We start from the raw sequence: 15,251 nt of genomic DNA, 5'->3' as shown, positions 1-15,251 counted from the left end.
CACCTCTGGGCGTGAGTGTCGAGAATGACTTCAGTCTGGACGCTAGCAGGTCTCCAAAGTACATCGCTCCTTGCTCGTTCGTGTCTAGTAGTTTTTTTGAAGGCCGATTCCTTAAGGCACACCTGCCTCCCTATCCCTGCGCTTAACCGTAACCGTCAGAAAACAGGACATTACACGGAGATGGTGACACAAGTAAACACTCGCAAGACATGCAGAGGTCCTGACATCCCTTGACTCAGCGGAAAAAGATTTCGAAGAATAGAGGCAAATAGATTATTCAGGTCCTCGACAGTTTTTTCAGCTTCATATCGCTGTAGCTGCTGTTCCGGTAGTAACGTGAGCAGGACCGACACGCTGCACGTCCCTAACGCGTCGCCTTTCTAGAGACTTGATAACGGAATTGGTGTCCTGCGGATCGCGTCTGCTATCTTGGTGTGGCCAACAGGCGCTAAAAGCGATGGAGGCAAGTATTAAAACGGCATGCGACGAGCTCCTGTTAAGCAAAAAGGTTCCCGACAGTCTGCTGTTCTCTCTGTCTTAGCCACGCCGGAATCGAACCTGCTCAACATCTTGAAAATTGCCCCTTCTAGCTGCCTGGCATCAAGACCACTGCGAAGAAACAGCTGTTGACCTCCGGACGGTGTGATGTGCACACCACGCATTTATTCTGTTCTCTCTGCCACACCAGCCGCGTCTCAGTCGCACCGAGGTGAGACTAGAATGGACATGTGCAAAGGGCAGGCGCTAGCTCACAACTTGAGATGACAAATGAGTTGACCTTTTTTGGCAGCTCTTTTATTCTGTTTAGCGAAGTTGCATCCGAGCACCTGTTAGAGTAGTGTCGGATAAAAATTCTCCGCGTCCTTGGATCTGCGACTGGCGGCAATTGCACTACTACAGGCTGGACCTCATCGGCATGATTGGATTTTTGTCGTGCAGCTTTGCCCCGTGAAATGCTGAGAACCTCGAGAGTTCTTGCGTTTCTCGAACTCTTTAAGTGAAACTTAGTACGTCGACTTCACGTTGGCGGTTCTTTGCCCGACTCAAAAGCAGTGTGGGTATCCGTCTCTTGCGGGGACTCTCCGGGGGTAAGGTGCCGTCTCCGACTGTGTGTCGCATGTCTACTTGACCCCGAAAGAAGCCGGGAGACTGGGGTACAGCCCGCAGGCACTCCCTTTCCTCGCATTTTTGTAATTAGTTGAGTGTGAACTGGCCTGAAACGCGAAAGGGAAACGGAAATTACTGGAGAATCGAAGAGGTAACGTTGCCGAACTGCGAGGGGCACACGAGACAGGTCGCTGTGCAGACACATGCGCACGTCGGCTCGGGCGTCTCTTCCGGCTCATCTTCGCCTTTTGAGCTGGTTGTAAAGAACTTGCTCTGAGGAATCTCGGAACTCGGCCGCGAATGGACCCCCTTGTTTCATTTACCATTTTCCCCTAGTCTTCTGTGGACGGCAAGCTGGACGGTGGCCGTTTCGGGACGAAGTGGCAGTGGGAACACCGCGAATCCCGCACGCCCCCGACTGTTTCTAGAGTAACGCACGAACTGGCAAAGGATAGGGAACGCTACGAAACCAAGTTCCTGGACGCCTTCAAATTCGAGTATCAAACAAAAGAAGGCGGATTCGCCATTCTCCCGTCGATGTTCTATTGTCCGCCCCAGCTGACTTTTCGTTTCCTGCCACTAGTCAAGACAGTGGTTTGTGAGGTTCCGTCGGCCTGGTTCAAAATCCGCTGCGCTGCGGCGCCTGTGCGGTGTACAGACAGTCCAGTTCCTGTGTCGTTCTATCGCGGGTGTCACCGTCCACCTGCAGACTCGTTTTTTCGGCTAAGTTTTCGCCGACATCGGAACGACGGATCGCCTTGCGCGACCCTGCGTCCACCAAGCGTCGCATTCTGTCCTTGTGTAGCAGCATGACTCCTCGCGCTGTGTGGTCGCCGCCGTGACACCCGCAATCCAACATGTCCAGGCGAGGGGAGTGCTCCTCGCTGACGACCGAGCACTCGGAAATCCGCGGCCGGCCGCCCGCCGACTGCGCCTTCGAAGGAGTTTCGTCTGCGCCGCTCACTGAGGTTTCAGCAACGTCCCAGTCGGCGGCGCAGGATGCCAGTATTCCGCCGCTGAGCACCACCGACCTTGCAGACCTGTTCCAGACGGAGCTATCCGTGCCTGCAGAATTGCTTCTTCGTTCGTTTTCTTCACGACAAGGCCACCGCCACTTCTGCCATGGAAGTGGAAAGGGTGGCGAGCAGAGCGGCGACCCCGCGTCAAGTTTGCCCGACACGCTCACGCAGTTTAGCCCGCTCGTCTCTCCCCTTCTAAGCCCGGCTGCACCCCCGTCGCATTCCCTTAACTTTCCTTGTGACTCAACTCGCGAGCCTCCGCTCGCGGACGACGGAGAATCTCGAAGGTTCTGGATTTCTGCCCTCGTTCCCTGGCACTCGCGCCAGGCTCCGTCGCACACCACAGTGGAAGAGGGGGACGCGGACGACGAAAAAGGGGAAAACGAAGACTCCGAAGAGGAAGCCTTCGATGATGCAGGGGTCGCGGTGCGTGTCGCCGACAGAGGTCGCGCGGTCACGCCCGGATGTTCGCATGCGAGTGAGAGATTGAACAGTTTGGGGCTTCGCGTCGTGCGTCTCAGCATGGGGGCGCGATCCCGAAGAGACTCCTTCGGGACGGGAAGTGCCAAAGCTTTCTTGTCAGAATGGACCTCTTCGAAGGACGAATCTGTCGACGGTTTTAGCCACGTGACCAAGGATACGGGCGTCTGTCTTCGAAGCGTATGTTCGCTATCCCCGCTGCTGACTGTTCACGCAGCATCCGAGAAGAAGTTTCCTGACGGCGGCCGAGCACCAGGTGCCGCATGTGAACGACAAACACTCCTTGAGCGATCCTCTGCAGACACGGTGGAGGACCTCTCTGCAGGTTACCGCACCGATGGCGGGCGCTCGGACACTCAGGGGACCCCCCGCCGCCTCCGGTGGTCCACCAGGGAACCCCATCCTCGCCCGCCTGTCCCTGCACTCGATACGGAGCTCCTGAAGTTGGACACAAAGAGACTCACAGCCTCTGGGAATCATGTGCCCCCGCCTCTCAACAGCCACGCCCCAGACGTTGGGGCTTCCAACAGCTTCCCAGCGGTTGTGCCGGGGATGCCAAACCCGCGGCGGAACGCCTCAGACGGAGCCCTACTCCGGGGGCGCGATCGCTCCTCCGACAGCCTCAGGCGGCGGCCCACGCGAGGGCAGGGTGGCTGGAAGTCTCAAAGCAGCGCCGCAGCTGTGCTGGTTTCCTCGACGAGTGTCGGCAGCAGCCTGCGGACTCTGGCGACACCTGCAGAGCTCTTCCAAGCGGCGCGGCGCGGGCTATATCGCCAGGCGATTGGCGAGTTTCGCGCAGGTCCCTTGTACCGGAACGTGGCGGGAATCTTCCCAGACGGAGGCGCGATGACCCGCCGAGAACTCGAACGCGAATTTATCTACCGAAGTGTGAGCTACGCAGCTTCGAACCACAGCCGAGCACACCTCCAGGCTCTCCACGAGGTCGTGACGCGGTTGTCTGGCGGGACGCAGATGGACGTCCTTCCGCAAGACTTTGTGTGGGCGGAGCAGAACCCTGCGATTGCATCGCGGAGCCCAGATGAGGTCGCGAGGCTCTCCGACCTTCTGGAGTACCCTCGCATGATCAGGACGCTCGACGCCGACACAGTGAACTGGCTCGACCGCCAGCGAAACCGGGGCTACTGGGGCCAGAAAGCCTGTCTGTACATCCTGTGCGTGATTGTCCTGGTGAGCACGCAGTCGATGGAGGATCTCTGGGCCGAAGTTCTCAAGTATGAATGTGCAGGCTGGATCTTCTTCATCTACACAGCAGCCCTCCTCTTGGTTTGCCTCCCCATCATGGCGTTCGAACTTGCCATAGGCGAGGTCACGCGCGTCTCGACCCCCTACGTCTACTGGAGCCTCTGCAAGCGCGCGAGAGGGCTAGGCATCTTCATGTGTCTCATCATCCTCTTCTGTGAAGTCGTCCCCTACTCAAGTAAGCGTTCGGTGCTCCTCCTGGAAGCTGCAGTTTCCAAGGTGTTTGCATGCAACAGACAAGCGGGCATGCAAAGACACGATCTAGCTACGGTCTTTTTATCGTGAATCCCGGCTCTACACGGAGGAGGGGAGGGGCGCTGGGAAGGCGGGGCGAAGGCTGATAGGGTTGCGCTGTTTGCATGCGTCATTAAGGATCGCAGGGCAGAGCGACGACTTATTCGCGAGTGGCGGGATCCAGTACTCGCAGTTCCGTTCCCTTTTGGATGCAAGCGCCTCGAAGAGAACAGCGGCAAAGCGACCGGTGTGTCTTTTCGTGGAAGGATCGACTTTAAGATAAAGGAAGAGTGTACACCTTGAGACGGATTTATGTTTGAAGGTGCAGCGCATTGTGGCTGCAGGGACAGGCGGCGGAAGTAGGATTTGTGTGACACCTCAAAACCGCCAGCGAACTGCACAGACATCTTAGAATCCATCCGGAGCTGGATCAGTGGATGAAAACGCAGAGGAGATTCAGGAGTAGATTCTCAGTCGTGTCGGGCTTGAAGGGCTCTTTGGAGAAATCGAGTCTGCAACGACGTGGAAAACCTCTTCGAACTCAACAGCATGCTCGTGTTACCTCGCTTGGTTTGCCTTTCCAGGACGCCCAGCCGAGTGTCTGGTGTACCTCGTTGAATCCTTTCGCCCCATTCAACCGTGGCTTCTCACAAGGGAGGAAGTCCAAGACTGCAGGCAGTTTGGGATGAATGAGGCGCTTTGCAACTCGAGAAGTTACTGCGTCTTCTCCGAGGAAAGAGGGTACTGTGTCCCGTACAACATAGGAAAGGTAGGCAAAACACGCACTCGCTCGTGCCGTTTCGAAAAGAATTTTTCGGAAGATTTGGCGGTTCCTATCGCATGTTGTTTTTGTCCTTCCATCCCCTCCAAGTCCGTTCCGTCTCTTCCAGATTTTCCTGCATGTCCAGTTGTCTCTCGTTTCGCCTTTGTGGCGAACTCCTAACGCAGCTGTCTTCGTCGTTCCCTGTTTAGGCAGATACTTGGGATATCGCGCCGAACTGGACAGTTAATGTAGCTTGCCTCTTTCTTTTTCTCACATCGTCGATGTCATCAACACACTCAGAGTGATGCCTGCGTTTTTCACAGCTTGACAGCCACCGCCTCTGTGCTGAGCAGGACAGTCTCGTTCGGGTGGGGGAGCAGCGAGTCTTTGAGGGTCTCCTCGTCCTTTTCACGGCGATGGCGATGTCGCTGTTACTCATCTCGCGTATGCGGAGGCGCTACACTCTGTGTTTGTGGCGTGTCTCGCTTTTTGCAGTCTGCAGTGATGTACAGTCAACGGTTCGGATTCAGAAGAGAAAACGGCGTTTTCTCTCCTTACCATCTCTATGCGTCACTCAATTCCTCTTCCCTTTCTGCTTCTACGCTGACGCCGCGGACGCTGGCGATGGCGAGTGCCGCCCGCATCGCCCCGAACGCGGGAGACCTGATCGGCAGTCCCGTCGGAGACACCTCCCGCGACCGCTTGTTCGGCGTATTCGCTGGATCGGACGATGGCGCCGGAGCCGCAGTCGCGCGGGGCGAAGGCGACGCTTCCTCGGCGCGCGACTCACAGGCTTCAGAGAGGGGGGCGAACGAGGCCGGAGAGTCGGAAGGGGCTGCGGCGAGGTCAACGACACGCTGCCTCGAGAGACAGCGGAGAGAAGACAAGCATGCGAATGCGGAGATGCTCAAGAGTCGAGAGGCGCCGACCGAGCCTGGCATACGGGTGACACAGACAGCGGAGACAGAAATGGGAGAAAGAGAGAATGGGGCGACAGAGGACAGAGGGACCGAGAGCGGGGAGATCGAGGAAGAGGAGACGGAAAAAGTTTCGCAGTTGGGGGAACAGGAACAGCGAGCAGGCGGAAAGGATACGAAGAGAAGCAAGCAGGGAGGGAGGAAACAATCCGACGCAAGCCCGATGCGGGACATCTACTACTGGGGAGGGGAGCGCGTCGATTTTCAGTACCTCGCTGGCATCGTTGCCGCCTGGGTGCTGGCTAGCTATTTCTACGCCCTGGGAGGCTCCACGTTGTCGATTGGTGAGTCGAATCGACATTCCACTCCTTGTCGTCCTTTCCCGTTACATTCTGTCCTCGCTTGGCATTCACAACCCTGCGTTTGACCATAACACCCGTTTTCTTGCTCACTCAAAACTTCGACTTCTTTGTTTCCATCGTCTCTAGGTCTCCATGTTTCGGCTGTCTCCTAGCTCTCGGCAGCTAGCTTCTTCGGCGTCTCGCCAAGCCTCTTCAAGAGCCGCGACCCCCCTTCTTTGTTCTCGGAAATAAGGTTTCTCTGGTCCGGTGTCTCTGTTCGGATGTCCAGTGTGTGCAGGGGTCTTGAGTTTGTGGACCGTCTTGTCAGTCGGGGAACTCGGATTCAACGAGCGAATTCGACTTCACTTGTTCAAGTCTGTGAATCTCTTTGGCTCGGCGAATCTCTTCCGAGCTCTGAGCTCTCCGTCGCTGTGGACCACGGCGGTTCTGACGGCCGCGAGAGATCTGTGGGTGGGAATCGGACTCTTCTCCTCTCTCAGCTCGCGCGTGAGGTAGGCTCTGAATGCGAGTCTCCGCAGACTTCGCTTCGCAGCTGTTTGTGCAGAGCCGCTTCGCCACAGCTCTGCGCAGTGCGTTGAGGGAAGAAGACGAAGGGTGAGCAGCTGCAGAATCCTTGCTGTACCAAGAAGAATGGCTCTGGATGGCAAATGCGGATGCTGCTTCGTGGCATTCTTTATATGTGCTCGACGATCGTCGTTGCGCTTCTAGGATGGGATCTTTTGTGATGGAAGGGAACGACACGACGCTGTCCAGTTCCAGTTATCTTCTTTTCACTAGAAAGGAATCGTTTTTGAACTGGAAGAAAGGTCGTGAATTTGTTTTGTCAGAGTGAGAGCAAACGCGTCGTGCGGCGCTGCGACTCCCTTGTCACTCGAAGTTTGAAAGACACTTGCCGACACAAATCCCCGGCTCTTCTTGTCACTGCGCTGTTCGGCTCTGTCCTTTTCAGAATCGGCCAGAACGTGATGGCAGAGGCGACGGGTGCGACGCTCACGAGCCTCGTCACGTCCGTCACGAAATGTCTGGCCGCTGGTGAGACTGAAAGAAAAAACAGAGAAGACCTGAGAGCATCTTTACATTGTGTCTCGTGCATTGCGTTCACGGCTCACGCCTCCGCATGCCATCTTCTTGGTGTACGCTTTTTGCCCGCCTTCCGTTTTTCTGAGAGGAATCAAACTTGCCGAGTGCGAGCCGCTCTGCCCGCGGTTTGTTGCATGTCACGGTGGCTAGCCCCGAGAAAGACGAGAGGCGCGTTTCCTCAGACATGTTCCTGCGTTGAATGCAAACGGGGTGACAGACGTTAACAGAGGCAGGACAGAAAACAGGAGTCGACGAAAGGAGTTCGTCTTGTCGTGGTCGCCTCTTTTTCCTCGTCGTTGGATTCCGTGAGACAGCTTCTGCTCGGCCTCCTTGAGGCCTCGCCGTTCCCGGGTGGGGGTGGGCGACACTGCCAGGTTCCGATCGCTGTTTCTTCTGCTTCTTTGCTTCTCCCAGTCAGCGCGATCTCCTTCGCCTCGAAGCCCCTCGGCATCTCAGCGCGCCTCGTGTTGCAAGACGCGCCTGTTGCCCACATCTTCGTCGTCTATCCAGCCGCTGTCTTCCTCGACGAACCGTTCGAGGTGAGAAGACAGCGAGCAGGAAGCGAGCGACCGACGCGCGACCAGAAGCGCACAGCGAGAACATGCAGTAGAACAGGAGGAGAGGACAGATGGAAGAAGGGAAGAACACGAGATAGAAGCCAGGAAACGGAGAGGAAGGAAACGCCATGAACGACGGTAACCGAGTAGGGGAGAGCACAGAAGTCGAAACGAAAACAGAACTCCAGAAGCGAACGGAAGACGAGAGGAGGAGAGCGAGGAGAAGGGAGCCGTACACGCAGGAACATCGAGCAACCCAGAGATGAACAACGTTTCAGAAAGAACGCGAGGGGACGCCTGTACAAACGGCACTTTGGCGCCATGAGAAACGCCTGTTTTCCGCTTTCACGGGTGGCGTCCCTGGGGACTCGAGCATGTGCTAAGTGCGACACAACATCCCCACAGAAACCCTTCACGCAGCGGGAGTCAGCCAGGCCCATAGGTCTCTCGATCTCCCATCGTAGATGCCTTCTAACCGTTCATTCATGATCCGCGTCTCATATATATATATATATATGTATATATGTATATATATGTATATATGTATATATGTATATATATGTCTACTCGATCACATTAAAGTTTTTGTGAAAAAAGGCTCTGTTTGCATGCATGGAACTGGTTTTGTGAGGGTCTCTGAAGGAAGGATTGCGCCGTCAATGGAAACATGTTTTTCCTCTTCACGTAGTAGATGTGGACTCGAAAGCTTTAGGCACTGTGAACTTGTGTTGTTTGAGCCACATACACACCGTGTTTGTTACAGTCGTCGAACTGAATGCTGTACTGCCAGCCGAGAGATTTGAACTGTGAGTTTTATTAGATCCTGAATCTAACGGATTCAAGTCTATCGTACAGACGAACATGAGGGAGGAGAATACAAACGGGGACTTGGTTTTGATATTGTAAATCTCGTGTGCCGGGACTCCACGCGACTTGATGTTTCCAACGTGATGGCGAATGCGTTGTGGTTTTTCAGCGAATCATGGCCACTGCGGTGTACGCAGGGGCGACAGTGCTGCTCACAGCTACGCTGTCGCTTCTCGTGTTCTCGCTAGTGAAAGCGATTCAAGAATGCGACATTTTTGGAAAAAGCTTGTCGAATCGCGTCCCGCTGATTCTCGTCCTCGTCCTCTTCCTTTTCTCCCTCCCCCAAGCTACCGTCAACGGCCGCTATGTCCGTACAGCCACGCAGCTCACCTGGCCTCTCCCTTTTCAGCAGCGCCTCTTCCCTTTCTAGAGAGTCGTCCTGCTTCTCCTTCGTCTTCGTGTTTTCAACTCGCTCGCTTTCTGTTTTCACTTGGCTTAAGTCTTTTCTCGGCGTCACTGGCGTCTGGAGCTGTGGTTTTCGTTACGGCATCGACATCCGCCATCTTGTCCTCTCTTCTCCGACTGCTTTGGGTTTGCGAGGTCCTCGGTGTTTTTCTTCGGGAACGTCCACTAAACCTCTTAGCAGCTCTGCGTTTGTTTTCCTCTGCTTTCTGCGTCTCCCGTGCAGCGCTTCCGCCGAGGTTTTGCGTGACGGGTGTTCCACCGTTGTCTGGCCTTCTGCTTTGCCGAAAAATCTGTCAGGTCATTGCTTTCCTGCGAAAACATGTGGGCGCTGCTGGACATCTCTGGGGTTGTCTGGGCATCTCCGTGGTCGCTGGTTGGTGTCACGGCATCCGCCGCCAAACAGAAGTTCTCGGCGAAGCGCGTAAGCGAACGTACAACGAAACGCGGCCTCAGAAGGTGCCAGCGGACGCCGAGGGGCAGCTGCAAGCGCAGAGTTTCGAGACTCAGAGTTCGGGAGGACATGCGCGGCGAAAGGTCTCCGGAGAGTCTCAACAGAGCAACGGGATTCACACGAGAGATTTGCGTTTGTGGGAGACGTTATGCTCGAATGGACAAGTTCTGGGGAGGCGATCAAAGAGGCGGATTTAGGCGACAGACACGACCGCCCGACCAGTGCGCCTTTAGATCGCACTCAGGCGTCTGTAGCTTTGTCGAGAGTTCGTGTAAACGCGACATCGCACTCGATGCATGTAGTCTCCATCTCTACGCTCTCTCTCTCGTTCCGTTTTCTCTCTCTCTCTCACTCTTTCGCTCTCTTCTCTTCTCCCTTTTTCTCTTACTTCTCCCTTCTGTCGCTCGTTCTCTCCCTCTGCTTTTTCGCCTCTCCCTTCTCCTCCTTCTCTGTCTTGTTCCCCCTCTTGTGGTTCCGTCTCTTTCTTTGCCTCTTCCTCTGTGGCTCTTGCTCTGTTTCTCCTCCTTCGGATTCTGGTGTTCTTTCACCTGTCTCGACTTGCTTTCTTATCTTTCTTATTTCCAAGCTCTGTCGGCGCGGTCACCATCCGCGGCACTAAACGCCTGCCTTGGTCTACGGCGTCTGTACACCGGGACCAGCGCCTGTGGTACTCGCTTATGGAGTGAAGCTACGGAAGCGCAGAAAGCCTGAAGCAGCGCTTGAATCGCCTTCGCTCCTCTCCGTCTCTGCATGCATGTTCAGCTGTGTTTCTCTTCGCGCTCTTCAACTGGCTGTCGATGGCCGCGTTCGCTTGCTTCTGGGTGCTGCTGGAGTCTCCTGGGGCCTTCCTCACCTACTGGATAGGATCCCTGTTTGCGTGCATTGCCTCCGCGTATTTCCTCGCTCGAGCCGCCCCGAGGCTGCAAGACGCTTGGGAGAAAAAGAAGTCTGTCGACCCAGAGACCGGGAAGATCTCTGCGGCTGCCAAGAAACGTCGAGCTGTCACTGTTCAGGTGGGCACAGTCAGCGCGAGAGATTGAAAGGAATCAAAGAAGAAACAGCAAATCAAACGCTACGTATGTCACCCATATCTCTGTGTGTGTAAGTATGGATATAGATAGATAAGTATTTGCGTACGTATGTGTGTTTAGAAAAGACATATAAGGAGCAGGGCGCAATCAAACAGAATCCTCAAACTTTGTTGTTCAGGCATGCTCCGCCGCAGACGCATATATATATATATATATATATATGTATGTATACGATCAAGGAAAGAGCACATGGACGGTAGCTGTGTATTATGACGAGTAACGAGAGAGTAAACCTGCCGAGTGTGAATCCGTCGGTTTTGCGTGACCTAGTCCTGCAATTTTTCTGTCTTTTGTCTTGTGTGCTAGAGAGTTCCTGTTCTGTTTCTTGATTGAGTTATTTGTCTCCGAACTCACCTCTGTCCCTTCTTGGCGTTTGTATGTCTTCGTTCTCATATCTCACCTCACCTTCTTCCTCGTCACTGCCTCTGCCTTTCCATGTTTCGCAGTTCGTCACACTGTTTCTCCTTTTTGTCCTCTGTTTGCGTCCCTCTCTTCTTCTCGTTGCTCCTTTCTTCACTTCCGTTGATCCTTCGAACTGTTTCTGCTGTCCGTCTTCTGCATCGCATCTTCATGGGATCCCCTTCTTTTCCTCCTCTCGAAAGCACACCTACCGCGCGTTGGTCGGTCCGGATTTTCTCTTTTACGCGTGTGTGCCTAGTTTCAGTCTTCCTCGCAACGGTGTCAATTCGTCTGTAAACTGGTGGGGTGGTTTAGTTCTCCTTTTGCGAGTAGCGTTCGAAGCTGCGTGACCTACTGAATTAACAACAGTGAGTGCGAGCCCAGCCCCAGAGGCCAGTCAAGGCTGCACAGTCTGTGTTGACCGATTGTAGGTTCGCCTCTGCGTCCGGTTCTCTTCACGGTTGTTTCCTACATGGAAGCTGTTTTTACCTTCGAGAACCTCTCTGTCTCCGCTCCCCCCCTGGTGCTCTCAGGACCGCATGTGGTGGTTGTTAGTGGGCAACACAGAAGTTCTGCGAGTTGAGTTCTCTCGCGTCATCAGTGGACAAGCCTCGGTCCACGCCTTCACAGTCTGGTGGACCATCTGCATCAAGTGGGTGACGCCCTTCGCTCTCGTCCCCTCCGTGATGACGCTGGCGCTCAACCAGTTTCATGCGCTTCGACAAGGCGGAACAGATTCTCTCCACGTCGCTGCATGCGGCCTGACATGCGCGGTCTGGGCGCTGCTAGGCTTCGTCTTCTTCTACTGTCTTTTCTGGCCAGACGTAAGCAAAGCAAGAAGTTCAGAGAAAGGCCTGAAGAAGCAAGGCAACGCTATTCTTTGCAGGAGGTTCAGTCCCAGCTTCTACGAAGAAAAACGAAGCTGTTCTCTGGATGCCTGTCTCCACACACACTTGCGCAAGAACGGGTCTACAGTCTTCATGCGCTTTTCGACACAAGCATGCAGACAACCGAAAGCTCCTACTCGCTGCATGCGTTTGAGTCGCAAAACAGACGGCAAACCCCCTCATAGATACTTGGTTGTGTACATCACGGCGAGCTGTTGTCTGGCACTTTATCTTGTCGTTCACGACGTCGCGCATTCGTGTAAATTGCATTTAAATGGTTCTGCATTCTCGTCGCGGAACGCCTTGGCTTCACGTCCTCTGGACGGCGCTGCCGGACCGCGCTCGCCAGCTGAACTACTCAAGTGCCAGCATCCCCGTCAGAGAATGTTCTATCGATTTCCACGAACAGCCTTCGCGGGAGAGTATCTCGCCCCCGCCTGATGTGCCATTGCTCGCGAGTTGTGCAGTCGCTCAAGCGAGAATTCAGTTTGATTTCCAAAGAAGAGAAGAGAGCGATATGGATTCTTCTCGGAAGCGAACGCGAAGCCGAGGCTGTGTCTCGTTTTGTGTCTTTCTTGCTCTTCGGCGGACAGTCCTGGGACCTCATTTGCCGGGGCGACAGAAGAACGGAGGATAAAGGAAGGACCGTGGTGTCTTTTTTCGCAGCCGTTCTTTTTCGCTTCCTTCCCTCCCTAAACATCAATTTGAAGAGGTCAAGTGTATTTGTAATGGAGAATTGTTTTTCGAAAAAACGTTTAGAGTAAACCAGATCCAATGTAGTAGTACAGGTCTCCTTTTCTCTTCTTTTTGGTCGATTTCGTCTCTCTGCTGTTCACACGATTCTTGTGCGTGGAACAGCAGCAGTCCATCTTGTATATCTCCATCGTTCTCGCTTCTCTCTTCAGTTCCGTTTTTCGTTTTTTCACTCTTCGTTCCGTCGCTCCTCCTGTCGTGTGTTTTCCCCCCACGCCTCTCGCGAACTTTGTCTCTGGCGTCTCTGTTCACTTCTTTCTCGCCTTCTCTTGTTCTTCCTTCTCCCCCCTCTGTCCTGCCTTTCTTCGCACTTCGATCTCCGACTGTTTCTCGTCTTCTCCTCGCTCTCTCCTTCCTCTTTTCTGCCTCTTTTCCTTTCTTTTTATCTTTGATTCGTTCTATGCTTCTACTTAACCATCCTTGCTAATGACTACCAAGAAAGCATGAAAACGGGTAGTGGATTGCAGTCCAACGCTTTTCGCTGTCGTAAGCAGTCCAGTGGGATGTCTGTTCTGTCACTCCTTTTCTCTCCGCGTTTTTTTCTGTTGTTCTTTGCGCTCCCAGGGCCTTCGCGGTCTGCCGAAGTTTCCAAGCCAGCAGGTGCTGCCGATGTCGAAGTTGCCCGACAATCTGGGACCCGCGGCGGGGACTCCTTCTGCGGGATACCATCCGCGTTTGCTTTTCGCAGAGTTTTACAAAGACGCATGCAGTCCGACAGCCCGGCTGATGGCGTACATGTACTGCGCCAGAGCAGACACTCTCCTATCTCGTCTTCGTGAGCACGAAGAGCTTGAGGAGACAGCGACTCCGGCCACAGCGCCTGCCTCAGAGTCTCTCTCGCTCCTACACTTTCTCTTTGGGGTCCCTTCGCGTGTGTCTGAGAGGGGCGACGGGGCGACGAAGCATCGACCGACCTCTCGACTCTCGTCTTTCTCCCCGAGAAGTCTGGAACATGGTTCCTTCCCCGCATGTCCGCATGTGAAGCCGAAGAACAGTTTCCGGTCGGCTTGTCCCTCCGTCTCGCCGAAGGAGAGAGGCGACCCAACATCGCCGTGCTTGTCCTCTGTCTCAGTAGTACCTCAGTCCGCGGCCAGACGCTTCTCCGCCTGTCACCTCCCTCTCTACTCTCGACGGCAGGGAGGGATTTCTAGGCAGCCGTCGCGGTTGTCTCTGACTGAAAAACACTGGAAGGTTGCGACTGACGAACTCGCCTGACTCCCACGCGAGAGAGGAAGCCAAGGATTCGGCTTATATTCGGCGAATCCGGAAATACCCCAGACTTTGTTCCACAGAAGACTCCAAGCCCCGCCGAGGTTTCCGGGGGTGTGAGTTGTGGTTCGTTTGTGTATAGCTGATTTAGTTTTGCCGAAAGTGATGGGTGCCATCGGTTCATTGTCCCGTTCCCCTGCCTTTGCAGGTTTTCGGCTTGGATTTGGGTGCAAGAGACCTCGTCCGAAGCTTCCAGATGTAGACAGAGGAGACAGGAAGCGGAACGGGGACGGACGCAGGGGGCTTGAAGACACCTGTGGGGAGCCGACCGTGTCCCTTCGGTGTCTCCTCGATTTTATGAGGTGCCTCCTCGATTTTATGAGGGGTCTCATCGATTTTGTGAGGGGTCTCATCGATTTTGTGAGGTGTCTCCTCGTTTTTGCAAAGTGTCTCCTGTCTCCGCTCTTTCGCGCGCCGAGAGTCAGCTGCAGGAGCCTGTGTCGCGAGGAAGAAAAGCATTTGAGTGAAGAGAAACACAAGCGGAGGGGGGGCAGAAGCAGAGAACACAAGGTCTGCGACACTGCAAAAGTCCAAGGAGGAAAGCAGAAGCATGCATCCAGAAGGCGACAAATGCGTCATGTACCATAAATTCAGAAAGGCGCGTTCGCACTTGAGGGTGACGAAACGGCACGAGTCGACGAGGAAACGACCTGATGGATTGTTGACGAGAAGCGAACCCCCTAGGGGAAGAGTGAAGAGCCAAAGGAAGAAGAAGTGGAAAGCTTTCGCATCTTCGAAAGAGTTCTCGTCGCCGAACGCAGGGAGGCGCACTCCTGGACTTGTTGAGGATTTAATCGGCTTTTATCTTTGATGCATCGACCGACGAATGTTGTACAGACGCATTCACGTGGAACTGTGGAGGTAAGGCCACAAAATGCCGAAATGTTTTTTGGGCTCATTGGGGAAGGACAAATTTGTATGGAGCAGCGAAACACTGAGTTCAGCTCGAGAGTCCCTGGACAGGTGCAGAGACGCCGAGAGGCGAGTCGAGTGGCTGAGTCTTTTATTTGTGTCGACAAATTGCCATATGTCTCATTTTTGGGGGAAAACGCTTTCAGTACCTACACGCTGCAGGAGACCTTCGCTGCTTCCGTCTTTCCCCCCAGCGTCTCGGTTACGAGATCCGAATGAAGTGACAAATCTCCTCTCTTGGCTTTCCGTTTCCGACATTGTACGGGAACTACGGTCTCGTAGAGCCCACATCGTGAGGAGCTCCCTTTTCCGTGTGGGGTCCTCTGTTTCGATCTGTCTGCTCGGCAGTGGCTTCGAGAGTTTAGTGCAGTCTCTCTTGGGCTGCTCTTTTGCGACGTCTGCGTGACGATTTGAGTTCAGCGGACAAAACTGTAAGAA

General features: G+C 54.4%; 1 protein-coding gene across 1 annotated transcript; it reads left to right on the top strand.

Moving 5' to 3' along the window:
• The first annotated feature begins 809 nt into the window (after positions 1-809).
• Positions 810-15,247, top strand: TGME49_285800 (hypothetical protein). The gene is made up of 11 exons (XM_018781959.1): positions 810-4,044; positions 4,685-4,869; positions 5,359-6,124; positions 6,411-6,633; positions 7,092-7,174; positions 7,637-7,761; positions 8,756-8,953; positions 9,349-9,472; positions 10,265-10,515; positions 11,526-11,816; positions 13,197-15,247. Exons 1-11 carry the CDS (start codon positions 1,965-1,967, stop codon positions 13,845-13,847), a joined length of 4,977 nt encoding a protein of 1,658 aa, XP_018637807.1. The 5' UTR covers positions 810-1,964; the 3' UTR covers positions 13,848-15,247.
• The last annotated feature ends 4 nt before the right edge of the window (positions 15,248-15,251 follow it).

Source organism: Toxoplasma gondii, chromosome V, assembly GCF_000006565.2.
Source record: "Toxoplasma gondii ME49 chromosome V, whole genome shotgun sequence".
NCBI lineage: Eukaryota > Apicomplexa > Conoidasida > Eucoccidiorida > Sarcocystidae > Toxoplasma > Toxoplasma gondii.
This window is presented reverse-complemented; position numbering and strand designations above follow the sequence as displayed.